The following is a 26119-nucleotide window of genomic DNA, read 5'->3' as shown; positions in this document are numbered from 1 at the left end:
ACTGGAACTGTTCGGACCATTCGTGAACGAATCAGTTAAATACCAGCAAGTGCCACTCCCACTTATTCTCTGGCTAGTTTTCCACCCACCAGCAACCACACTCCTAGGAATTATCCCTAACGCAGAATCAGCGCCTTGCGCCTTTAGGAAAACCTCTTTCTCTCCAGCTTTGTCCTCCTTCCACAAAAGGTGCCTCTGACTGCCTCACTCGCTGTACCAGGATTTCACTCGGCTATGGAGGAAAATCTGCGTGGGGCTCAGAGGTGGGTGGTCCCTGCATGGGCAGCAGGTCTGTGACATCCTCCGAGGAGCCTGGCCCAGGTCTGCCTCACACGCCAGGACTCTGCCTTCTGGCCCTCGGGCCCCCGAAGCTGCTTTCCCTCCAGGTGTCATGCCCCGGGCAAGAAGGCCGGACAAGGGCCCAGGGCTGCTGTGGGTCAGGAAAGCCTCCTGACACCTCCCACTCCAGGACCCCCCATCAGCATCCCAGCATCTGGACCTGTGTCACCAGCCGCTCCGCCGTGCAAGAGAATTGGATTTTCAGCTGGGTGTGCTGCTTCCCTAAACAAAGTAGGGTGTTGTTACTCAGGAAAAAGGAAAAAATTGGCATCTTCTTGGCAACCCCGCGACATCCAGCCACCGGTTCTCACCATCCCAGAGATGTCCATCCAGGGCAGATAGTGTCTTCAACCAAGCGCCACTGACCCAGAAGTGCAGTAATTAGTACACTTTCACCAGAATCACCCACTCCTTCACCTTTACACCCAAGAAAAACATGTTTGCCAGGCAAATTAGATGTCCAGGAGGTGTGAGGAAACCCCAAGCCTGCTTTAAGCCTCAGACTTTTGAGACCGTTGAGGGCTGTGCGCACAAGAGCAAGGCTGCACCCGAAAGCTCTGCTTCTGCCGGACGTCATGAACAGACCACACGGCTCAGCTACATGGACCCTTCCAGGACTTCACGAGAGGGACTTCCGTGGTACATGCAATGATGTGCACTTCGTTCAGCCTCGAACAGACCACGCCCTCGTTACAGGGTCGGTGGTCCACCTCCTGCCATCAGCCCCCCACCTCACCGAGGGTCTGTGTCTGCATCTGAAAGAACTTTGCTGTTTTACCTGGGTACCAAAATGCAGCATCGCGATGTTTAAAGGTCTTTAAATATCAACACTCCGGGTGCAGTCCTTGTCACTTTAATGCGGTCACTCGATGCAGGCCTCACTCACAACTCTGAGGTAGCTCATACCTTCCCTACCTAACCAAGGAAGAAACGAAGGCATGGAAGGTGCAGCTCCTAAGGAGCAGATTAGGATTCAAACCAGTGAACTTCGTCACATGCTGACCTACCTCTCAGGCTGAGATAACGTTGAAAATTAACCAGGTAGAACAGCGTTCCATAAATCAGCTGGAAATGGTCCTTGTGGATGGGCCTGTGGTTACTCCCTGAAGAACAAGACCATTAGCCCAAAAATCCACCTGTGTCACACTCAAATGTTTACATATACAACTATTTTTAAAATAACCCAATCAAGCATGTTCACAGCCATTTAGAGCCATATAGATTGTCTGCTTCGCTGACAATCAACCCAAGACCTCTGTCGGCAAAGGCCACGGTGCCGGGTCCAGAGAAGGCGGGACAGAGACACAAGCAGACACAAGCAGGAACCTTTCCATCCCTGGGAGCCTCGCTCTGATCGGTCCGTGAGGACACGGTACAGACCGTGGGGCACAGGCAGACGGCAGGCCAGGAGAGGGGGCTGCATTGCCGGGAGGCAGTGCTTTGAGCTCTAATGGATGGAACACTGCTAACCAGTGAAGGTGGAGAGAGGGCACACGTCTGAGAGCATGTACAGGCAGCAAAGCACAGCCAGCCTCGGGGAACCAGAAGCCACAGGGACATCAGGTTGGGTGCTGCTGTCTGCCGGCCACTGGCTGGGGGACTGTACTGGGCCTGGAGGGACATCCCTGACACTCCCCACCAGATGCCAGGGGCACCCCCAGCCCCAGGTGAGAACCACGGATCCCATGGTGAATGAGGCCAGCCTGTGGAAAGTGGGGCTGGGACAGCTCTGTACAGCTTAATAGGAAAGTTGGGTTCTATTTTGTGGGGTTTTGGTCACGCCGATGGCTAGTCATGGCTGTCCGTCAGGAAGTGATTTGAGGATAGACTAGAGAAGGGGCTGCCAAGACCAGCGGAGCATTCGCTGTCTGGGTCCAAGGAAAAGGAAATAAAGGCTGGCGATGTGACAGTGGGGGGGAGCACAGAGCAAAGGAACTGGTGGAGACACAGGGCTGGCCCCGCACAGGGCTTTGAGCAGCTACCCGGGGGTCGTCCTATTAATTCTCCTCATGGCCCCAAGAGGCGGCTGTGAGGATCCATCTCCTGAGGACAGAACTGCTCCAGAGCCACACAGCGAGGATCCACAGAACCAAGATCCGGGCCAGCTCCAAAGCGGGTGAACTTGACCCCTCAGCCATGGTCCTAAGACAGGGATCGGAGCCCCCTGGACACACAGACACAGGAACTGCAGGAAGGGGAAACGGATGCCCCGGACCAGTGGCGGGACCCAGGGTTTCAGCCCTCCAGGGCCACTGGGACCAGCCACTGCACAGGTGGACACATGATGCTTTAACTCGCGCTGGGGGAAGGAGCCCTCACTCTCAGGATGGAGACCGCAGCTCGATCGGGCCGGCCTCCCTGCTGGGCACAGCCTGAGCCACACAGGATGCTGAGGTGCCCCAACGTTGGGGTGCTCAGAGCCACTCAGCTGAGATCGTGGTGTTTTCTGTAACCACCCTTGTTTCTTCACGGTATAGATCTGGACTCCATCCTTTGCAATGTGTGAGGTTCTAGGAAGAGGCTGGCCAGCTGGGGAAATGTCCTGGGCTCTGTCCCAGTGATGACGAACTTGGCTCCCCACAAGGGCGGCCTGTTCACCACAGTGACCCCCGGGGACCACGCCTGCACCCACCTTGCTGAAGATAATTCACTTCTCATCCGTGAAAGAATAAAGCTAGACTAACTCAATTTCACACTCACTTCCAACTTTAACAACTTGTGTTAGGAAATCAAAGACAAGGACTCTGACCACGTCACAAACCCAGGAAGCAAAATCCGAGACTAACGGAATGATGCCACCTTCGCAGTTCCGAGCTTTACTAGTTGTTTTTCTTTTCTGGTCTGTTTTTCTCTTTTGGTTTAAATAATTAAAGACCCTCGTTGACAAGAAAAAAAATTCTCTATGAAACTAAAAAAAGTGGTTCTAATTAAACATTTAAACATTCTTCCATATGCTTTATAAACAGTTGAAATTACAGCTCTACTTAGTGTTAAGTACTTTAACCAAATGAAAGTTTAATTATACAGACTGGCAATTATAAAAAATAAGGCTACATATTCGTGGCATCATGAATAATTAATAAGAACCGTTTGATTTCATTCAGACCAGGGATTCTGTGCTAATAGGCTCTTAGCTGTCTTGAAATAATGGTGAAATTTTAAAATTACTTTTGTACTTAAACACGTCCCCAAAGTGAAGCACAGCGGTTAACATCCATCATGGTGCCCAGCAGAGCGACCCGCCCTACTATGGCCGACACCCTGATTCCCGAGGGCTGCATCCCGGGGCTGTACTGGTGCAGAGAACGTTCAGGAAACAGACCAGGTGGCAGGAGGGGGTCTTGTCCTCAAGGAACCTCATGAGTCTTGCTAGGGGGACAAACAGCGAGAGAATGAAACCGGCAGCCACGGAATCCGGACAGCGATGCCCAGGCCCCGCCATGCATAACCCCTGGCTGGCACCTCCCTGAGACCCGTCTGGCACAGGCAGCGGCAGGGTCCGGCCCTTGGAGCGCAGGGATGGCAGAGCAGGGCCATCAAAGCGGGTGGCATGCCGACAGCGGCTTCTCCGCAAGAGCTCCTGGCTCTCAGGGAGCTGTGGGCTCCTCAATGGGAAATTCTGGCTGAGCTCCAGGGAAAAGCGGGTGGGAGGCCTGTCTCCTCTGCCCCCATCTCCTCTGCCCCAACCCTGGAAGAGGGTCAGATATCAATGCTAACTCTTGTGCTGACTCAATTAAATCAAACAATTCAGAAAACAAACTTGCTTTAAGTATTAATTTCCTAAAAAGAACTAACATGAATTCAAATAATTCACATAATTAAAATGATTTTAATTGTTAATTTAATTAAAACATCTCCGTTTTCACAGCATCATGTACCTTGGTACTTTCTCCTTATTGCATTTCCCATCTTCCAGGGCAGGTTTCCTTCCACCCAGGGCAGCAGCGACTCTGGTGTCTCGGGTATTCCCAGGCTTCCGTCAGCCCCTGGGGGGCTTACAGTTCTGCAGCGGTCTCCATCCTCATTAATCTGCATAAGAACATCCGTCCGCAGGGATGTCCTGTGGCCCCGTGGCCACATCTGACGTGCAGCTAAACGCTGGGCGTATCGCCTGGTGACAGCAGATGACACAACTGTGGGCAAGGTAGCACCTCTGGGCGCCGACACTCTCGATGAGTTTTTTACAAGACCATTCTTTAATGGGTGAACCCTGACAGGAAACACTAAAGATTGTTTTTAACTATTTTTATATCGAGACAAATCTTTGTCAAACGTTCACTCAATGCTAAATGTCACTTCTCCAGCCAACCCCTTTAAGAATACCTAAAACTTAAGACTGGAATGACGCTTTCAAACACATACTCTACTCATGCATTCCCGGGAGCAGAGAGCAGCTTAATGTTTTCACGCTACACAGGCATGAAGTTTGGCGAAGGCATTTTAATATTTTTACCTGAATATTTTAATAAAATCAAAAGATCATTTTCACTCTAATACTCTACTTAGAATCTAATTTTCCATTAACTAAACAGTCAATGTTCAGTAACCCACATGCTGATAAACTTTTGAAAACTTTAGAAAGTATTAAGTATAATCAAAGATTACTTTTAATTTTCGAGCTGGTAAGAGCCTGTGTCAGGGAACAGAGTTGAGATTGAAGAGATAAAAGCACGATGATTTTCTTAAAGAAAAGCGAAATTCGTAAAAGAGACCAGGTGATTATATAAAGAAACACAGAATCCGTTTTCAGAAATGGCAAACATTGACCACAGAACACCAGTGTTGCCCGTGATGAGAGAAACAGTTAAAAGGAAGAATTCACGGTGGCCCAGCATAGATCAGGTGTGGGAGGACAGAGACGTGATGAAATGATCCTCCTTCTAACTTCCCAGAAAGGCACAAATGGCCAGCACTGTAACTGGAGACCACGCAGGCACCAGTGTGAACTCAGACTCCATGGCCAGCACCGTAACTGGAGACCACATGGGCAATGGTGTGAACTCAGACCCCACGGCCCGCACCGTAACTGGAGACCACACGGGCACCAGTGTGAACTTAGACCCGACGGCACCTGCCTGGGCTGCTCCAGCCACCACCAGAACCTGTTCTGCAGCTGAACTGGAAGCTGATTCTGGAAGGAACTGAGGAGCATGAGGACGAGATCCTTCTACCTCAAAAGGGATCAATTTTTTAATGATTTATCCTCTGGTAAAGGGCAGAGGCTGGAGATCGAGTTGATAACAATTATGCCTACTAGATGAACACTTTGTAAAAATCCCTGAATGGTGGGATTCAAAGAGCTTCTGCATGAGTGAAGAGCCATCCACATGCTGAAAGAATGGTACATGCCAACTACTTGGAGACAGACCTCCTAAAACTAAGACCCTTCCAAAGCTTGCTGTATGTAACTCTTTAGCTGGCTGTTCATTTGTAATATTTAAAATGTCCTTTGTAATAAATCAGCTAAGCAAACTGTTTTCCTGGGTTCTGTGAGCTGCTAAACCCTAGCAAATCTAACATAAAAAGGAGTTCTTGCCGGGCATGGTGGCTCATGTCTGTAATCCCAGCACTTTGGGAGGCCAAGGCGGGAGGATCACCTGAGGTCAGAAGTTCAAAATCAGCCTGGCCAACATGGTGAAACCCCCTCTCTACTAAAAATATAAAAGTTAGCTGGGCGTGGTGGCAGGCACCTGTAATCCCAGCTATTTGGGAAGCTGAGGTACAAGAATCGCTTGAAACTGGGAGGTGGAGGGTGCAGCGAGCCGAGATCACACCACTGCACTCCAGTCTGGGTGACAGAGCAAGAGTCTGCCTTGCGGGGGGTGGCGGGGAAGGAGTTCTTAGGAACCTCCAATTTTTAGCAAAGTCAGACAGAGGTTCTTCACTTTTTAAAAGATTCTTTTTCTTTTTGCTCTTCTGATTGAATAATTTCAAATAACCGGTCTTTGAGTTCACTGGTTATTCCTTCTGCTTGATCAAGTCAGCTCTTGAAACCCTGTATTGATCTAGTTCAGTTACTGTGTTCTTCAGCCCCAGAATCTACATTTCTTTTATTATGGTTTCTCTTTGTTGATATACTCATGTTGTTCATGTATTCTTTTCCAGATTTTACTTGTCTATCAGTGTTGTTTCACAGCTCATTGAGTTCCTTTAAGGCAATTTATCTTTAATTCTTATCAGGAAATTCAGAAACCTCCATTTCTTTTTCTTTCTTTCTTTTTTTTTTTTTTTTTTTTAGCGGAGTTTCACTCTTGTTGTCCAGGCTGTAGTGCAGTAGCACAATACCAGCTCTCTGCAACCTCCATCTCCTGGGTTCAAGCAATTCTCCTGCTTCAGCCTCCTGAGTAGCTGGGATTACAGGTGCCCATCACCATGCCCAGCTAATTTTTTTTTCTTGTATTTTTAGTGGAGCTGGGGTTTCACCATGCTGGCAAAGCTGATTTTGAACTCCTGGCCTCAAGTGATCTGCCTACCTCGTCCTCCCAATGTGCTTTGATTACAAGTGTGAGCCACTGCACCCAGCCAAAAACCTGTATTTCTTTATGGTCAATTATTGTAGATTTATTTTGTTCCTTCAGTAGGGTCACATCTCCTTGATTTTTCAAGGTTGTTCAATATCTCCCAGTCTCACAGAGCTGTGCCAGTTGCCATAAGACACCCTGTATTTCTCCTTAGAGCTGTGCAATGATAGCCTGGGATGCTAAATGCATACTTCATTACTCTCCTTTCCTCCACTAGTCTCACATATTCCTCTGGGGGAGAAGTCTAAGGGGTCTGTGCCTTCTACCAGTCTCACAGAAACATGGGGGTCACCATAAACCTCCATACAAGCCTCCTCAAAATTCTCTACCTTGGCTTAGGAGTATGGGAGTCACACTACAGACAATGGAGGCATAAGAAAGACATCAAAGACCCCTGTGAGCTTCTAAATCTCTACAGGCATCAGTAAAGATGGGTGCTAGACTGTGAGGCATGCCCATCCTCATGGGCAATCTCAGGATTCTCTAAGTCCTCCAAGGAGCCCAGCAATGGCTTATGTGGGCCTGGGCCACCCTTGCCAGCAGGGAGTAGTTCTAAGGATGAGATCCACCAATGGCCACTGCTGAGTTATGCCAAATGAGATGTCCAGACCTCACAGTGCCTAGGAGGACAGATGGCAGAAGCTCAGCCAGGCCACGGAGATTAAAACAGTGCTAGGGGCTTAATGTATGTTTTTAGTGGGTCTGCTACATGTCGAGTTTGGATCTGGAGTCCAGCCTATAATCCTAGCAAAAAGTAAACACCAAATATGATATTCAAAAAAGTGTATGTGGCTAAAAACATATGTTGGAAATACACATGACTAGAAACGTCTGGATTCAAAGAGAAATTGCTAATTCCATAAATATGATAGAGGAATTTAATAACAAGATCACACTTACATAAATAATAAATATCAACTCTATATTTATCTGAGTTGTAAAGACTTTTTTTCCCCATCTCAGTACACTAGTGGGTATATGTCATCAGTAAAATCAAAGGAGTATTCCAATTACATTCATGATATTAGTAAGTCTGATAAATAAAAGTAGCCAGAACCATAGAATTGGGGCTACAGCTGTGATCTTCAAGGAAAGTAAAACTTTAAAAACACTCATAAACCAAGATAAAGAAAAATAAAACAGTAGTTACTTGACTTTCCAAATTGTTACAAATGCAGTACATAATAATAAAAGTTTAAAAGTTAAAAGAATTTAATAAATAATAAAATAATGTAATGAATGAACAGATTTGACAGAAATCAATAGTTTAAAAGTTTTGAGAGCAAGATCATGAAACCAAAAAGACTCATGGTGGAAAGAAAAAACACAGGTAAATAAAAGAGACTGTATTTATTTAAAAGTAGTAATTCAAAATCTAAGAAATCAGAACAATTGTATTCTAACATGAATACATGATACATTGATTAATTTCCATGAAAATAGAGTTAAAACTTTCCCTCAGTAATCAGCAGAAAAAATCTGATTAGCTAATTTTAATGTTTAAGTTATACATCAGAGTTCATGTCAAATCACTTCTACCTCCTTTGTAATGTAAATGCTTTTGAAGGAGAAAAATAAGCCTGTCCTCATTAGTTTATTATGCTAATCAAAATGAACATAAATGCAACAATAACTAGAATTTTAACCAACAATTTTCATTAATTATATTTGCAAAAATCATCAATACACTTTTAGCCATTTGGCTATTTATTTTGGTCACCTGGCCATCACTGGTATGGTTAAATAATACCAGAGCATTGTAAAGTGGAGTTAATTGCAATAATAAAAGGATAATTCCACACTAGAAAATGTATTGCTTTCACATATTAATTTTAAAGATTAAAAACAATCACATCAACTGATGTTTGAAAAAACACTTTCAAATAATTTAAATCTTTAAAAATAATTTAAAATCTTTAAAAATCATATCGAATTGTGAGGACTAATTATTCTTAATCAATAAAATCTAAACTATATATTGAAGAGTTAACTAAAGAACCATTTCCACTTAAGGTAAGGCTGGAATAAGGAGGCTGGCTGGGGCTGATGCCATTCACCACTGCACATGATGCCTGAGGTGGGACCAAAACAAGACGGAAAAGGAGAGGGACTACAAAAATGGAGTCAAAGACATGAGACTGTAGTTATTCTCAGATGATGTGACTGTAAACTTGAAAAAGTAGAATCCATTCTAATTATCAATACTAATAAGAACATTTAAAAAGTGGGCAAAACTATTCTGAATAAGCTGAAATCAGTATTTCCTGTTTAGTAACATTAATCTTTAAACAAAGCAAACACACAAAATCAGTCTCTATTTACAATAGCAAAATATTATGAGGAACATTTGAAATAAATTTGTAGGCCCATGTAAAGAAATTTTAAAACTTAATGAGGACATTAAAATGACATGAATATAGCCTGAAAATAATATTATTAGATTGGAGGACACAGTGACATAAAACCCCGGTGACTGCAGACTCAGGGCAAGCTAGACTTAAAAGTCACATGTAGTCTTTCACATGTAAAAAATGAGAATTAGTCTAAAAGCCAATTTTGTCTAAATTTTGATTTTTGGTGAGGATATAGTCAAAATAGTTGTGAAAAGAAAAAAATAAAGATGTCAAATTTCATGTAAATCTATGTTAGTTGGAAATTTAAAATAAGTCATGTAAATATTCATAATATTAAACAATATCATAAGTGGACTCAATAAAACATAATATTTTATCATATAAAATAGGTCCTGCCTTCCTGAGGAAAACATAAAGTCAAACGGCATGAAGGAAGGATTTTGGTTTCGCTACAGAAACATAATAAGACGCCTAAGTGTGTATTTGTATGTGTGTACATACAATTAAACTACAAAATATAAAATAGCATCTAAAATACATCAAAAATGAGTCACGCAGAAAAATTCATTTTACACATACATCTATAAAATAATAAAATGTATTCAGCCTCACAATTACTTTGTGAACTGGAAATAATAATGAATTGTCATTTTATCCAAATCTACAAAAAATATACATACAGTATCAAGTTCTGGTTAAAGTAGTAGATGAACTTTATGTGGTAGTTAAGAGTATCTACAGTTTGTGGGCTGCATCTTGCTATATTACAATATAAAATGTACCATTTATTTACTCTGCGATCAAACCCCCAAGTTACCCAAGTGGAGGAACCCTCAGACATTTGCAGATAAGTCAGTGTGCTAGTAAGCAGCATTCTTTACAAATCTATGAACATCAAGGTCTCCTTGGAACAGACGTGCTGTGAACAATTTCTAAAATAACCTCCTGTTAGACACTTACGTTGATTCCATTCTTAAAGCAATTACTGAATAAACAAACTCCATCGTGTGGATGAAATGCTACTTTAATTTGTCATAGCTATCATTTTCTAAAGTCTTCCTTCTAATCCAAATCATTAATATTTTGAGGCTAGATCAATACTGATTCATTGTTTTAAGCTTCAAATGCTTTATACAATTGGGCAGAACAAATTTCCTCTCATTAATCTTCTTTTCCAGGATTTGTCAGGTATTCCCAACATTAATTCACTACTAATATGCACAGTGTTTCTAATCATGGTCAACAAGATCTGACAGTGCATCATCCCTAAACGATCCATACTTGCCTCACTGACATTATGTGGCCCACTTCCACACCATGTCTGGGTGTGAAGGCCTTCCCATATGATCCCCCGAATGGAACTTCACAAGTTAGAAATCACTGGGTCACAGTGTGATACTGTGAAGATGGGATGAAGTTAAGGGAAGGCTATGAGTGAGTTAGGAAATGTGTTAGGCAGGGTCAGATATTACGAAATCCTAAAAACAACATTTAAGGAGGGAGATGACAAAACAATCAGTGAATAATATGACTTTTTCCAGGGAAAATGTCATATCTAATTGTTCTCCATTTTTCTTCTCTGAGCTTCTTTCTAAGGCAAGATGTGTCTTGAGAAGTCCCTGCTGAATGTTAGGAACATGCATTTCAGGACTTCCCATCGACATACCCTCTTTCTTTACCACAACCACATATATGGGGGCATAACTCAACATGTGAAAAAGACAGTCTTCTGCTTTTCACTGAACCTCCAGGAATTCGGGACAATAAACTTCTACCTGGAGACCAACAGGTGAGTTTTTCTGCCCCTTCCTTCATAACACCCTTCTTCCCTAGTAAAGTCCACACACATCCTTACATGGCAGCTGTGGGTATATGAACTGGTCTGATCCCTTTTAGTCACAGAGCCTGAAGTATCTGCTAGTACCTGCTGAACACAGTGTCATGGGTGTGAATGGGCAATGCTTTTTCTTTCTCTGGTTCCTGCTGAAGTCTCTGCTAGTACCTGCTGAGCACAGGGTCATGGGTGAGAATGGGCAATGCTTTTTCTTTCTCCAGTTCCTGAGCTTCCCAAGCTCTCTCTCACTTCTGGATCCTGAATACCCAAATCTTATTGCCCTTTCTCCTCCAAGCTTCCTTCCCGGAACCAACAGCTCCTCCTCATTAGAAAGACACCTTTGTTCTGTGCTTACTTTAAAAAGTCTTGCTCTTTCCCTATCCACTGCCTTATGTCACTATGTGTATGTCTTGGGGCAGGTGGAAAGGTGAACAGAAGCCAGTAGACAGTAACCAGCACCAGCTTAACAGGAATGACATGATCTGGATGCGACAGTGGCAGTTTTCCCTTAACATCCCTGCCCCCTAAAGATTTGAGATCAAATTTCACACTCTTAAGTAACAGCAATTTGTCTTTCACGGTTTTAATCATATTGACTAAAAGCATTTGTCTTTTCCAGAACATCACATTAAGTCATCCAAAAATATAAAAATTAAAAAGATGTAATTATTGGCAATAAAAAACGTAAAAGGTGAGCTTTCGAAATATCTTTGAGCAATTTATTCATTATGAACACATGGAATCTGTTGGAACAAAGTTCTAGGACAATTCAGCCCATCCTTCAATAATTGCAGAAAACAGCACAAAGAAAACTTGATATTTATACTTAGTTGGAAATTTTATCCTACAGTCATTAAATACAGAGATCATATAAAGGAATAGAGGAAGATGTTGAAAACTAAACTAACTCAAATCATCAATATTCTTACAAAGTGCACACTGAATTAATGTAAAAGTATTTACCAAACAAAAAGTATTTTCAATACATAATTAAGACTGAAAAGTATTGAGGCCTCATAAACTGAACCTGATACAAGAAATTTAAAAGGGAAACTAATTTGGAAATCAGAAAATCATCTAAGGAATTTGAGAATTAGGCTTCTGTTGCCCCCTCTGCTACTGACAGTCAGGGCCCCCTCATTGTATTCTGTCCTCCACATCTCTGCTGATTGCCGTTTTGTCTATTTCCATTTACCCCACTACTACTTGCTCAGGTCATTCTCCTTCATTCTCAGTGTTTGTTCAAATTCCTCACACCCATCCACTTCCCATCTAAATTTACCTCCCCTTTTGTCCCTCGCTGGCCCTACCTCCCTCTTCTCTTGTTTTCTCCTCACGATCCTGCCCCACCTCGACATCCACAGCGATACAGTGAAGAAGCCCCTGCCAAGGAAGAGCCCACTTCTCAGTGGGGCACCGGGAAGGTCACCGCTAGTGGGAGGTGACTGTCAGAAGGACGCGGGCTGTCACAGGATTGGGCAGGTCCCTTACCCCAGGCCCGGACTCAGCTTCCTGTCTGAAGCGGTCACCCCGAAGCGGGGGGTTTGCGGAGACGTAGGGCCTGGCGGAGGGAAGGATGGGGAGGCATCTCAGGGAGGACTGGCGTCTGCCAAATCCCAGGGCTGCCCTGAGCTGCCAAGAGGGGCAAGGGTGGGGACGACGGGAGACAAGCCATGTGCCGAATGGGGACCTGACGCGGCACGCGATAGGATGGGCGGACGGTGAAGAGAACTAGGGTAGAAGGGCTGGACGGGGCGACCTCAGTGACGGAACCGGACACAGACGCAGATCTGGCAGCTGAGCGACAGGCTTCGGAGCATTTCAGGGCGTCGCGGGGCTCCCCGCCTACAGTGGGGCTGTTGCCGAGCCTGTGACGTCCGCGGAGACCCACAGACCCCGGGTATGGAGGATGGCGCAGGAAGGGGACTGCGTGGCTGGGTTTGGCCACAAAAAGCGGAGGGCACTCACCCGAGCGGACCTTGGCTCCGGAGAATCCGTTTCCGGGTCAACAAAAAAACGCCGCGCGAAGGGCGGGGCCAGTACGTGCCGGGCGGGGAGGGGTGAGGCAGACAAAAAGGCGGGGCCGGGCCGGGGCGGGGTCTCGGGCCGAGGCAGGGCGCATTCTGAGCTCCCGCACGCGCTGCTTGCTTTTCCGACCCTGCCAGTTTTTCCCCTGGGCTGAAAGCCCGTGTCTGCGTCCGGTTCTGTTTGAGTGCGTTCAGTGCACCGTGGGGGCGCGCTGCTTCCAACTTCCTGTTAGGTAAGAGGCGCGTGAGCCTCTTGTGCCGGGGGCGGTGCTGCTGCCTAGTCGGCGCCCGGCGGGGACGCGAGTCCGTACGTGCCGGCGGGAGCGAGAGGCGGGTGGGCACCCTCGCGATCCCGCACTCCGCCTCTGGGTAGCAGCCTCCCCGGCCCCACACGTTGTGACGCGCGCTCGGGCTCCGCGTTAGCGTGGAGTCAGAGGCGTAGCAGTCGTCGGGCCCAGGGCCGGAGGGGCCTGGACCGGGCAGGGTCTTGCCCTGGACACCGCGCCGGCCGCTGCTTCGCACGGGTTCATTGCGTTCCTATTTTCAACCTGTCCTGCACCAGGGTCTTTCCCTGGACACCGCGCCGGCCGCTGCTCCGCACGGGTTCATTGCGTTCCTATTTTCAACCTGTCCTGCACCGCATCTGAGATGATTTATAAATTCGGTACCTTTGGGACAGGCGTGGATGATCTCCCATAATTTGCTTCCGTTATTAATTTCTAAATGTATTGTAATACCACTATCTAAAAGTATTTTTTATTTGAAATATATTTTTATATATATACATGCCTATATTTATTTCTGAAACTTGTTTCCAGTACGTATAATGAGGCTTGTAAAGTGGATACTGTTCAGGAGATAGGTGGATTTTGCTTTTAAGTAGTAAAGACTTAGTTGGTGACTATTACTGGGGCTATTTGATAAAGATGTCTTTTTTTTTTTTTAATGAACATTAAAAGCAGTAAGATTGGATTTCTGGATTTCATTATCTTGATTTATATCTTAATTTGTGAAAAATGTAAGTTAACTCATTTTTATTTCCTTTGCAGAATCTGAAGTTTGTGCTACCGATGATTATTTCCAAAAAAGGCACACTTCTGGTTTTCCCAGAACTAATGCTATCTTTTCCATCTTTTGAGTTTACTTGATATTAATGTTTTACCTCAAATCATGTTACATTTTGGAAGAAAACTTTCTCTTAGCCAATGGAACATAAACCACCCTGGAGTTCATATAAAGGAGGCATTAAATGTGTTAAAACTCATGACCAAACCCAAGGTCACATAGTTTTCTGTGTTTTATTCTAGAATTTGTATAGTTTTGTCACCGGAAAAGGGATCTTGTCCCAGACCCCAAGAATGGGTTTTTGGATCTGACATTGGAAAGAATTTATGGCGAATCACAGAGTATAGTGAAGTTAAGGTAGTTTATTAGCGACTACTCAACTACATAGCAGGGCGTCCTCAGAAAGCAAGAGGAGGAATGCACCTGTTTTAAAAAAATTATTTTTTGAGGCGGAGTTTCACTCCTGTCACAATGGCATGATCTCGGCTCACTGCAGCCTCTGCTTCCTTGGTTCAAGTTTTCTCCTGCCTCAGCCTCCCAAGTAGCTGGGATTACAGGCGCGTGCCAACACATCCGGCTAATTTTTTGTATTTTTGGTAGAAACTGGGTTTCACATGTTGGTCAGGCTGGTCTGGAACTCCTGGTCTCAAGTGATCTTCCCGCTTCAGCCTCCCAAAGTGCTGGGATAACAGGCATGTGCCACCGCGCCCGGGCTTAATGTTTGTTTATATAGATTATTATAAATAGTGTTGTCTTTTATAAAGGCTTGTGATCAGTTTGTGACAGGCTATTAATATTGTTACTTGTCTATGTTACTGTGGATTTTAACAAGAATTTATGAGTGTATTATTACCTTTAAAGTAAAACTTATTTTTAAACTAAGAATGCTTTTTTGTTCTTAAAGTCCTGGTACATTTTTATAAGTTTTATGTCTTTATTTATTAACTTGTTCCCGCAACCATAAATATTTTATAACCAAAAGTACTCAACCCCCTAAATATATAATCCAACAAATTTAACTTGTGTGTGTGTGAGGCAGGGTCTCACTCTGTCGCCTAGGCTGGAGTGGAGTGGTGTGATCATGGTGGGCTAACTGCAGCCTCAAACTCCTGAGCTCAAGCAATCCTCCCGCCTCAGCGTCCCGGGTAGCCGGGACTACAGGTACGTGCCACCATGCCAGCTAATTTGTGTGTTTTTTGTAGACATAGGGTTCTCACAATTTGCCCAAGCTGGTCTTGAACTCCTGATCTCAAGTGATCTGCCCGCCTTGGCCTTCCAGAGTGCTGGGATTACAGATATGAGCCACTGCACCCTGCCCAGATTTAACTTTTTTAAAACCTTTATTTAAAATAAAGTCACTGTGGTTAAGAGGCCTCTGACAGTTTCGCGTTTTAAGTCTGAGGACTATGTTGAGTAAATTTTTGCATAAGTTGTAAAATGTGCATTCATGTTGATTTTATTTCCTATGGTTTCCAATTAATTGTGCCTTCTGCATTTTTAGAAATTCACGGGCTAGTGGGCTCTGTGTCAGTTTGCATTTCTAGAACGATAGCGCCAAACACTGCATGCTGTATTTAAGTGGTGCAGCGGGATGTGTAGCAGCGGGCATGGGGCTGCCGACAGCGCAGTGAGCTCTAGGGTGCTGCAGTGCCCCCGGCCGCCAGCAGAGTGCGCGCGAGCCCGGCTTTTCTGAGCCCTGAGGCGGCCGAGTGCTACCTCCTCGCCTGAGTCCTGCGAGAGCGGGAGCCGCGTTCTCCTCAGCACATACTGGGATACGCCCCTCGCTTTTGGACACCTCGAGCTCGCGTCCGTGGTGAATAAAATCCTTCCTTTTTCAGCCTTGGCAGCTGAGGGGCAGAGACCCTTCCTGTGGAAAATTAGAAACCAAAAGCCCCTGTGAATCCAGCACACTTGAGGTTCGTTCTCTGCACCCAAGGCGAGGCAGCCACGGAGCCAAGCCACGGTCTCGGAACAGAAATGTAGCCTCAGGAAAGCAACTGGAACACCCACCACAGTGATAATAACCCCCGTAGTACTAATAACACTCCATCTGTGATGCTGGTGTTAGCACCCGTTGTATACAGAGATCACACCGTCAGGGTAACGTGACAGCTGCTGTCCAGATCCGACCCTAGGAATGCGGATGTGTCCCTCAGAGCGCACGTAACGCCCAGAATGCGGGGATGAAATCGTGTGCCTAACGCCACACCTGTCACACTTATATAACCCCCGGAACACGCATCTGTCCCTCCGAGCACACACGTAACCACTGGAATGCCCGTGACACCGTCAGACTAATGCCACACCCGTCACACTCATATAACCCCAGGAACATGCATGTATCCCTGAGAGCTTACGTCCTGTCCAGGATGCGGCCATGGCCTTTGCAGCCCACAGGAGAGCGTCTGCAGCTCCCAGGATGGGACCCTCTGGCTCTTGCTGGGGCGCTGGGTTGACAACCTCTGCCGGACTGGGTTTGCGCTAGATTTGGCCTGTCATGAAACTTCATGTTGTTGTCTGTGCCTTACTGACGTGGTATTGACACAGTTGATTTAAGAAGCAGTTTACTTCCCAATAATGTCATACTTCTGGGAAACTTGCAACAGCAGTTAGTATGCCTTCTCTTTTCTCTCCAATTCCCCAGTGGTTATTGCTGTGCCATATTTGCAGCTTCACAAAGAATACCTCCCTGTGTTTCACCAAAAGCAGGAACAGTCCTCCAGATGATCCCCACATAACCCCCAAATTAGGAAATATACGGTCTCTATGTGAAAGTCCAGTCCGCAGACCTATTTCACTTCATTGCCTGCCCCAGCTGGGAGAAAAATGTGTTTTCATGTGGGCCCAATTTCTTTTTCGGGAACTGTTCATGAGACTCAGTTTTCTGGGGGTTTTTTTGGTTTTTTTTTTAAGACAGAGACTCACTCTGTCATCCAGGCTGGCATGCAGTGGTGCCATCTTGGCTCATTGCAACCTCCGCCTCCCTTGTTCCAAGAGATTCTCCTGCCTCAGCTTCTGGAGTAGCTGTAATTACAGGCATCTACCACCACGCCCGGCTAATTTTTTGTATTTTTAGTAAAGATGTGATTTCACCATGTTGGCCAGGCTGGTCTTTAACTCCTGACCTCAGGTGATCCACTCGCCTCAGCATCCCAGAGTGCTGGGATTACAGGTGTGAACCACCGCATCTGGGCGACTCTCAGTTTTCACAGCCTTGACAGATGTAAAGAGCAGAGATGACTCTAAGCTGGGTCTGCCCAGCGTTTCGTCCTAAACAGGTGCAGATCCTGCATTCCTGGTAGGAACACCCTGGCCTGATGCCATGTTCTCCTCACTGTGGCCCACATGGAGGAGCACCTAACCACTGGCGATCTCACTTGGTAATGGCAAATATTCATTTACAATCACAAATTTCATCCTGTCAAGCTCTGGATTTAAGTTTGCCAATGATTTCCTCTGGCCTTAGAACCATGGCCTCCAGACCCTGAGTTCTCCTGCCTGCTGTCCTCTCCCATCCAGTCTGCTACAGCTGCCTGCAGTCCCTCTCATGGGGTCATGGGCTTCCAGATGTCTTGGGGATTTTGTGTGGGTTCCCCCAACCCATTCACCCACTGCCCACCCTAGTTTTTTAAGGCTTTGTTGAGATAAGTCCTTCAAGTCACAGCAGTTACGATATCTAAAAGTAGAAAAGTTAATAATGTGAATTTCTAAAGACAAAGCTTTATTTATTAGATCATCTGTGAGATGACCCTCTTTTTTTTTTTTTTTTTTTTTTTTTTTTTTTTTTTTTTGAGATGGAGTCCCCCTGTGTTACCCAGGCTGGAGTGCAGTGGCATGATCTTGGCTCACCACAACCTCCACCTCCTGGGTTCAAGCGATTCTCATGCCTCAGTCTCCTTAGTAGCTGGGACTACACGCACCTGCCACCACAGCTGGCTAATTTTTGCATTTGTAGTGGAGACAGTGTTTCACCATGTTGGCAGGGCTGGTCTTGAACTCCTGACCTCCAGTGATCTGCCTGCCTTGGCCTCCTAAGGTGCTGGGATTACAGGCATGAGCCACCATGCTCAGCCACCCTCAATTTATAAATTAAGGAAATACTAGTTCCCTGGAACCAAAATTCATGTTTGAAATAATTAGGAAAGAAAAATAAAATCTCGGTGATGAAGGAAAGGCAAATCGCACAGTTGATTGTCGAAATTGCAGAAGAAGACTGGGCGCAGTGGCTCACTCCTGTAATCCCAGCACTTTGGGAGACTGAGGTGGGCGGATCACCTGAGGTCAGGAGTTCGAGACCAGCCTGGACAAGTTGGTGAAATCCCGTCTCTACTAAAAATACAAAAATTAGCCTGGTGTGGTGGCACACACCTGTAGTCCTGGCTACTTGGGAGGCTGAGGCAGGAGAATCGCTTGAACCTGGAAGGTGGAGGTTGTATTGAGCTGAAATCGTGGCACTGCATTACAGCCTGGTTGACAGAGTGAGACTCTGTTTCAAAAAAAAAATTTTTTTTCAGAAGAATTTACTGGACAGACTATTACCTTGCTATATTCTCTAGCCCTGTGTTAGCAGTTGCAAGGTATTTTACGTTTAAACACTTATATTTTTCTTTTCTTTTTCTTTCTTTCTTTTTTTTTTTTTTTTGAAACAGAGTCTCACTCTGTTGCCCAGGCTGGAGTGCAGTGGCACTATTTCTGCTCACTGCAAGCTCTGCCACTTCCCAGGTTCGCGCCATTCTTCTGCCTCAGCCTCCCGAGAAGCTGGGACTACAGGCGCCCACCACCACGTCCGGCTAATTTTTTTGTATTTTTAGTAGACACGGGGTTTCACCAAGTTTGCCAGGATGGTCTCGATCTCCTGACCTCGTGATCCGCCCGCCTCGGCCTCCCAAAGTGCTGGCATTACAAGCGTAAGCCACCACACCTGGCCTTAACACTTATATTTTATATAGTCATTTGGTATAGTTATCAAAAAGTCCTGTCCACATCATGACGACCTATATGAAATTTGGAAACCTCTTCATCAATACAATGGAAAATTGGTAAAGTAAGTGTAGATATTTAAGCGGATGAATTATTAATATTTAAGTATTGAAATGGAATGTAATAATGTCATAGTTCTGGCATGGGACTTGGGGGGCTTCCTCTGTTGCCTCTTGCTGGATGGCAAATTCTTGGCCTGTGGAGACTGAAAGATAAACTGTCACCTTCGTTGGAAACCCTAGTCCAGAATGAAAGTCCTCATTTCAGGATATACCATTTCCTCCCATGTATTTTCTTTTTTGAGACGAGTCTTGCTCTGTCACCCAGGCTGGAGTGAAGTAGCCTGATACCGGCTCACTGCAACCGCTGTCGCCTGGGTTCAAGCAATTCTCCTGCCTCAGCTTCCTGAGTAGCTGGGGTTACAGGTGTGCGCCACCATACTGGCTAATTTTTGTGTGTGTATGTGTGTGTGTGTGTGTGTGTATATATATATATATATTTTGGAGGCAGAGTTTTGCTTTTGTTGCCAAGGCTAGAGTGCGATGGTGCCATCTTGGCTCACCGTAACCTCTGCCTCCCAGGTTCAAGCGATTCTCCTGCCTAGGCCTCCCGAGTAGCTGAGATTACAGGCATGCACCACCAAGCCCAGCCAATTTTGTATTTTCAGTAGAGATGGGGTTAGTCCATGTTGGTCAGGCTAGTCTCGAATCCCAACCTGAAGTGCCCCGCCTGCCTTAGCCACCCAAAGTGCTGGGATTACAGGTGTGAGCCACAGAGCCTGGCGCTAATTTTTGTATTTTTACTAGAGAAAAGATTTCACCATATTGGCCAGGCTAGTCTCCAACTCCTGACCTCAAGTAATCCATCTGCCTTAGCCACCCAAAGTGCTGGGATTACAGGTGTGAGCCATCATACCTGGCCCTTTCTTTTTTTTTTTTTTTGAGACAGGGTCTTGCACTGTTGCCCAGGCTGGAGTGTAGTGGTGCGATCTCAGCTTACTGCAACCTCCACATTCTGGGCTCAAGCAGTCCTCCCACCTCAGCCTCCCTAGTACCTGGGACTGCAGCTGTGTGCCACCATGTCCAGCTAATTTTTGTATTAGTAGAGACGGGGTTTTGCCATGTCATCCTGACTGGTCTTGAACTCCTGGACTCAAGTGATCCACCTGCTTCAGCCTCCCAAAGTGCTGGGATTACAGGCATGAGCCACCTTTCCCGGCCTATTTTTAACTTTTTGATGAAATACCAAACTCTGTTACAAATAGGCTGCACCATTTTATATTCCGCATACCGTATTTAATGGTTGTGATTTTTCTCCGACTTTGCCAACCCTTGTTATTTTACATTTATTGGATTATAGCCTTTCTAGTGTGAGTGAAGGAATATCTGGTTGTGGTTTCAAGTTTGGATGGCCATAATGATAATGATATTGATCATCTTTTCATGTGCTTCTTTGCCATTTGCATGTCTTTTTGGCAAAGTGTGTGTTCAACTCTTCATTTGTAATTTGGTTATTCTTGTTGCTGAGTTATATAAATTATATATATATTGTAGTTAACAGACCGTTGTTGGACATATAATGGGCAAATATTTTCTTCTTTTCTGTGGGTTGTCTTTTCTCTTCCTCTTTTTTTTTTTTTTTTTTTTTTTAGGAGACCAAGTCTTGCTCTGTTTCCCAGGCTGGAGTGCAGTAGTGCACTCTTGGCTCATCATAACCTCTGCCTCCTGGGTTCATGCGAGTAGCTGCGATTACAGGCATGGGACACCATGCCTGGCTAATTTTTGTGTTTTTGGTGGAGGTGGGGTTTCTCCATGTTGGTCATACTGTTCTCAAACTCATGATCTCAGATGATCTGCCTGCCTCTGCCTCCCAAAGTGCTGGGATTACAGGATTGAGACACCATGCCCGGCCTTTATTTATTTGTTTGTTTATTTATTTATTTATTTTATTTTTGAGACAGGGTCTTGCGCTGTTGCCCAGGCTGGAGTAGTGGTGTTGCCTCGGCTTACTGCAACCTCCACATTCTGGGCTCAAGTGGTCCTCCCGCCTCAGCCTCCTTAGTAGCTGGGACTACAGGTGTGTGGCACCATGCCTGGCTAATTTTTGTATTTTTAGTAGAGACGGGGTTTTGTTATGTCCTTCTGCTGGTCTTGAACTCCTGCACTCAAGTGATCTGCCTGTTTCAGCCTCCCAAAGTGCTGAGATTACAGGCATGAGCCACCATGCCCATTGTGTTTTTAACTTTGTGAGGACATAACAAACTATGTTACAAATAGGCTGCACCATTTTATATTCTACATATAGTATTTAATGGTTTTGATTTCTCTCCAACCTTGCCAACACTTGTTACTTTACATTTGTTGGATTGTAACCTTTCTAGTGTGTGTGAAAGAGTATTTGGTTGTGGTTTCAGTTTGGATGGCCATAATGATAATGATATTGATCATCTTTTCATGTGCTTGTTTTTCATTTGCATGTCTTTTTGGCAAAGTGTGTGTTCAACTCTGTCTCCATTTGTAATTTGGTTGTCCTTGTGGTTGAGTTATACAAATTTTTTATATACTGTAGTCAACAGACCGTTGTTGGATATATAATGCGCAGATATTTTCTTGTTTTCTGTGGGTTGTCTTTTCACTTTCTTTTTTTTTTTTTTTTTTTTTTTTTTTGGAGACCGAATCTTGCTTTGTTCCCCAGGCTGGAGTGCAGTGGTGCACTCTTGGCTCACCACAACCTCCGCCTCCTGGGTTCAAATGATTCTTCTGCCTCAGCCTCCCGAGTAGCTGGGATTACAGGCATGTGCCACTACACCCAGCTAATTTTGTATTTTTAGTCGAGATGGGGTTTGCTTTTCTTGGTCAGGCTGGTCTTGAACTCCCGTCCTCAGTTAATCCTTCTGCCTCAGCCTCCAGAAGAGCTGGAATTACAGGCGTGAGCCACCGCTCCCGGCCCTAATTTTTGTATTTTTAGTAGAGACAAGGTTTCGACATGTTGGCCAGGCTGGTCTCCAACTCCTGACCTCAAGTGTTCCATCTGCCTCAGTCTCCCAAATTGCTGGGATTATAGGCGTGAGCCATCATACCCATTCTTTATTTTTTTAAGATAGGGTCTTGCACTGTTGCCCAGATTGAAGTGTAGTGGTGTGATCTCAGCTTACTACAACCTCTACGTTCTGGAGTCAAGCAGTCCTTCCGCCTCAGTCTCCCTAGTAGCTGGGACTGCAGCTGTGTGCAACCATTCCTGGCTAATTTTTGTACTATTAGTAGAGATGGGGTTTTGCTCTGTCATCCTGGCTGGTCTTGAACTCCTGGACTCAAGTGATCCTCCTGCCTCTGCCTCCCAAAGTGCTCGGATTGCAGGCGTGAACCACAGTGCACAGCCAACTTACTTGATAATGTCTTCTGATGCATAGTTGTTAATTTTGAGGAAATTATTTCTTTTGTGGCTAGTGCTTTTGGTTTCAGATCTGTAACACCTTTGCCAAATCCAAGGTCATGAAGATATATCCCTGTTTTCTTCTAGAGTTTCTATTTGTAACTCTTATATGTAGGGCTTTGAACCATTTTTAGTTACTTTTTCTGTGTTGTGAGGTAAGTGTACAGTTTGTTACCTCTGACTCTAGGTAGTCAGATGCTAGCAGCGTTTGTTGAATTTAGTGGTCTTGGCTCGTGTCAAAACTCAGTTGGCCGTAGAGGTATAGTTTTATTTCTGGACTGGACATTCAGTTCCATTGATTTATATTTGTCTCCTTATGCCAGTATTATGTTGTCTTGATTACTATTCCTTTGCAGTAATATTTGACAATGAGAAATGTGAGCCACTAAGTGGGCTTTTCGTTTTCAGGAGTGTTTTGTCTATTCAAGATCACTTGCTATTTATACAAAGGGTTACGGTCAGGGGTCAGGGTTACAGTTGTTAGGTTTAGGGTTGCTAACATTAGGTTTGTTAGTGTTGTTAGGGTTAGGGTTGTTAGATTTAGGGTTGTTAGGATTTTAGGGTCATGGTTTTAGAGATGGGGTTGGGTTAGTGTTAGCATTAGGGTTGTGGTTGGGTTTGGGGTTGGATTTAGGGTTTGGGTTGGGGTTCTGTTAAGTTTAGGGCTAGAGTTAGGGTTAGGGTTTAGGGTTAGGGTTTAGGTTTAGGGTTAGGGTTAGGGTTTAGTGGTAGGGGTTAGGGTTAGGGTTTAGCAGTAGGGGTGAGGGTTTGGTTCAGGGGTTAGGGTCAAAAGAAAAATCTTGAAAATCGTAAAAATCTCCAAAAATATTGGTGAGAAAAAAGTTTTAGCCCTCATATGAAGAAGATAAAAACTTGTTCCATTTTTTCCAGAAACACAGTTATAATACAAATATAAAATGGGGTAAAGACAAAACCCAAGTCCTCTATATAAGCTGGTGAATTTTGTATTATTATTATCACATTAGTCAGAGTTCCCCAGAAAGGCACAATCCGTCGGATTTATGCAGATAGACAGATGAGAGAAGATTCATTAGGGAAACTGGTTCACACAATTATTGAGACTGAGAAAGTCCACAATAGGCTGTCTCCAAGTTGGGGAACTAGGAAAGCTGGTAGCATTGCTCAGTCCATGTCCAAAGGGCTCAGAATCAGTTCAGCCAATGGTGTAACTCTCATTCTGAGGCCAAAGGCCTGAGACCCTGAAGTTCTGATGTCAAAGACAAGAGAAGGATGTTTCAGCTTCAGAAGGAGATAATTCACCTTTCCTCTTCCTTTTTGTTCTATCTGGGCTCTCAAGTAATTGGATGGTGCCTTTATTAGTCCATTTTTGTATTGCTATGAAGAAGTACCTGAGGCTGAGCAATTTATAAAGAACAAAGAGGTTTAATGGGCTGACAGTTCCACATGGCTGGATGGGCCTCACAATCATGACGGAAGGGGAAGCAAAGATGTCTTTCTTCACATGGCAACAGCAAGAAGTGCTAAGTCAAAGGGGAAAAGCCCCTTATAAAACCATCAGATCATGAGAACAGCATGGCAGTAACCACCACCATGATTCAATCGTCCCCCAGCGGGTCCCTCCCACAACATGTAAGGATTATAGGAGCTACAATTCAAGATGAGATCTGGGTGGGGACACAGTCAAACCATATCAGTGCCCATCCACATTGGGTCAGAGTGGATCTTCCTTATCTCAGTGTCTTCCAGAAACACCCTCACACTTATGCCCAGAAACTGTGCTTTACCAGCTATGTTAGTATCTCTTAATCCAATGAAGCAGACATCTAAAATTAACCATCAGAATATTTATGCCTGATTCGTGGCTAAAATTTCAGGATGAAAGCTATGAGATCTCTATTTGTGTTTGTATGTCTATTAATGTATGTTTTGTATATTTGATTTTTCTTAACTCTGGATAGCATTGCAAATTTCATTTATAAAATCCTCTAAAAGTGCTCTATTCTAACTTGGCTTGGAAAAAAATCATTTATAAATAAATATTCCCAAACTCCTAGAAATATAGGAACCGATCCAAATGTTTTTCAGGTTAATGTGATTTGGATAAAACTTAAATAAAATAAGTTTAATATTTTTTGTGTAATAAAACAACTATGTCTTCAGAGTTATCACTATTAAATATAAAACAAACAAGTTTTTTTTTTTTTCCTTGAGATGTAGTCTCTCTCTGTCACCCAGGCTGGAGTGCAGTGGTGCGATCTTGGCTCACTGCAAGCTCCGCCTCCCAGATTTATGCCATTCTCCTGCCTCAGCCTCCCGAGTAACTGGGGCTACAGGTGCTCACCACTACATCCAGCTAATTTTTTTTGTATTTTTTTTAGTAGAGACAGGGTTCCACAGTGTTAGCCAGTATGGTCTTGATCTCCTGACCTTGTGATCCAGCTGCCTCAGCCTCCCAAAGTGCTGGGATTACAAGAGCGAGCCACCGTGCCTGGCCCCTATAACAACTCTTGATGTCTGAGTGGGTTCCCACACAGTCATCTGTTGTAAGACTTTCTGATTCCTTTTTTTCCTTTGGTCATTATGAATAGGGATTCTGTACATAATTGCATGGTAGCTTTTGTTTGGAAATAATATCAAAGTAGCGGTCAAAATACTTTATGAATATGATTTTTGGATTGTAAGGTGAGACTTGTTTAGCTTTGGGAAAAACTGCCCAACTACTAATAGGGGAGGAAAAATAATTTTCTCTCTACCTTTACGGAATTCTTAGATGGGACCCTCTGTAACAAATTACAGATTAAAATGAGAAAAAAGTAGACGAGTTTAAAAACATGTATACCTTATGGATACATGGGAGATACTCAGGGAAAAATGAGTAAATCCCCAGTAGGTGGCTTTCAATTCAAGTGTAAATGCTATCTTCAACTTAAAGAAAGAAGATTTGAGGCTCAGTAGTGGGGACATAGCAAGCAAAAGCACAGTAGACAAGGGTAAGTTTTCTTATACAGACTTAACTCCATGTGTTCTCTGTTGATAAGACTCTTTTAATGATTTAGTTATCCTCTTCTTGGTTAGTGCTGAGAGAGAGAGAGAGATCTTTTAAACGGGGATTTCCTTTATAGATGTAAATTTTCCTTACACAAGGGTAACTTCTCTGTTTTCAGAACTTCCTTTTTTAGCATTTTTTCAAAGTAATCAGCTCAGAATAATTCTTATGCCAAAAGGGACATATTTTGGGGTGGCATATTCTGGTCTTACACACTGTCTTCTACCAGCAATGAAAAGAGTTCTTGTTTTTCCTCCAGCAATTTGTCATTTTTTTAGAGTTTAGAAGTTCTAACAGATACAGACCAACTGTGCTATCTCATTGTGGTTTTCAGTTATCTACTATGTTGAGCATCTTTTTGTATGTTTACTAACCATCTGTAGATTGTCTTTGGTGAGGTGTCCAGATCTGTGTGCATTTTTAATTGGGCTGTTTAACTTACTGTTTAGTTTTAAGAATTTTGTATGTATTTTGAATACAAATTCTTTCTCAGATCTGTATTTTGCAAATTTTTTTTCAGTATGTGGCTTGTCTTTTTG

At 44.3% G+C, this 26119-nt stretch overlaps 1 protein-coding gene and 1 pseudogene across 2 annotated transcripts in view; both read right to left on the bottom strand.

Moving 5' to 3' along the window:
- The window catches only part of LOC144329712 (uncharacterized), a 195707-nt gene extending 182652 nt beyond the window's left edge, over positions 1–13055 (bottom strand). The window contains exons 1-2 of the mRNA XM_077938672.1: positions 13017–13055; positions 4218–4450 (exon numbers count right to left, since the gene is read on the bottom strand). Of these exons, the coding sequence (XP_077794798.1) occupies positions 4218–4419 (202 nt within the window). The 5' untranslated portion in view covers positions 4420–4450; positions 13017–13055. The remainder of the gene's footprint in view (positions 1–4217; positions 4451–13016) is intronic.
- LOC144330520 (uncharacterized) lies at positions 10385–12868 on the bottom strand (annotated as a pseudogene). The gene is made up of 2 exons (XR_013396781.1): positions 12833–12868; positions 10385–12779 (listed from the first exon to the last, which is right to left on the bottom strand). The product of XR_013396781.1 is annotated as an uncharacterized LOC144330520 (transcript).
- Positions 13056–26119: the final 13064 nt, after the last annotated feature.

This window comes from Macaca mulatta, chromosome 7, assembly GCF_049350105.2.
Source record: "Macaca mulatta isolate MMU2019108-1 chromosome 7, T2T-MMU8v2.0, whole genome shotgun sequence".
Taxonomy (NCBI): domain Eukaryota; kingdom Metazoa; phylum Chordata; class Mammalia; order Primates; family Cercopithecidae; genus Macaca; species Macaca mulatta.
The sequence above is the reverse complement of the archived record's forward strand: the minus strand, read 5'-3'. Positions and strand labels throughout refer to the sequence as shown.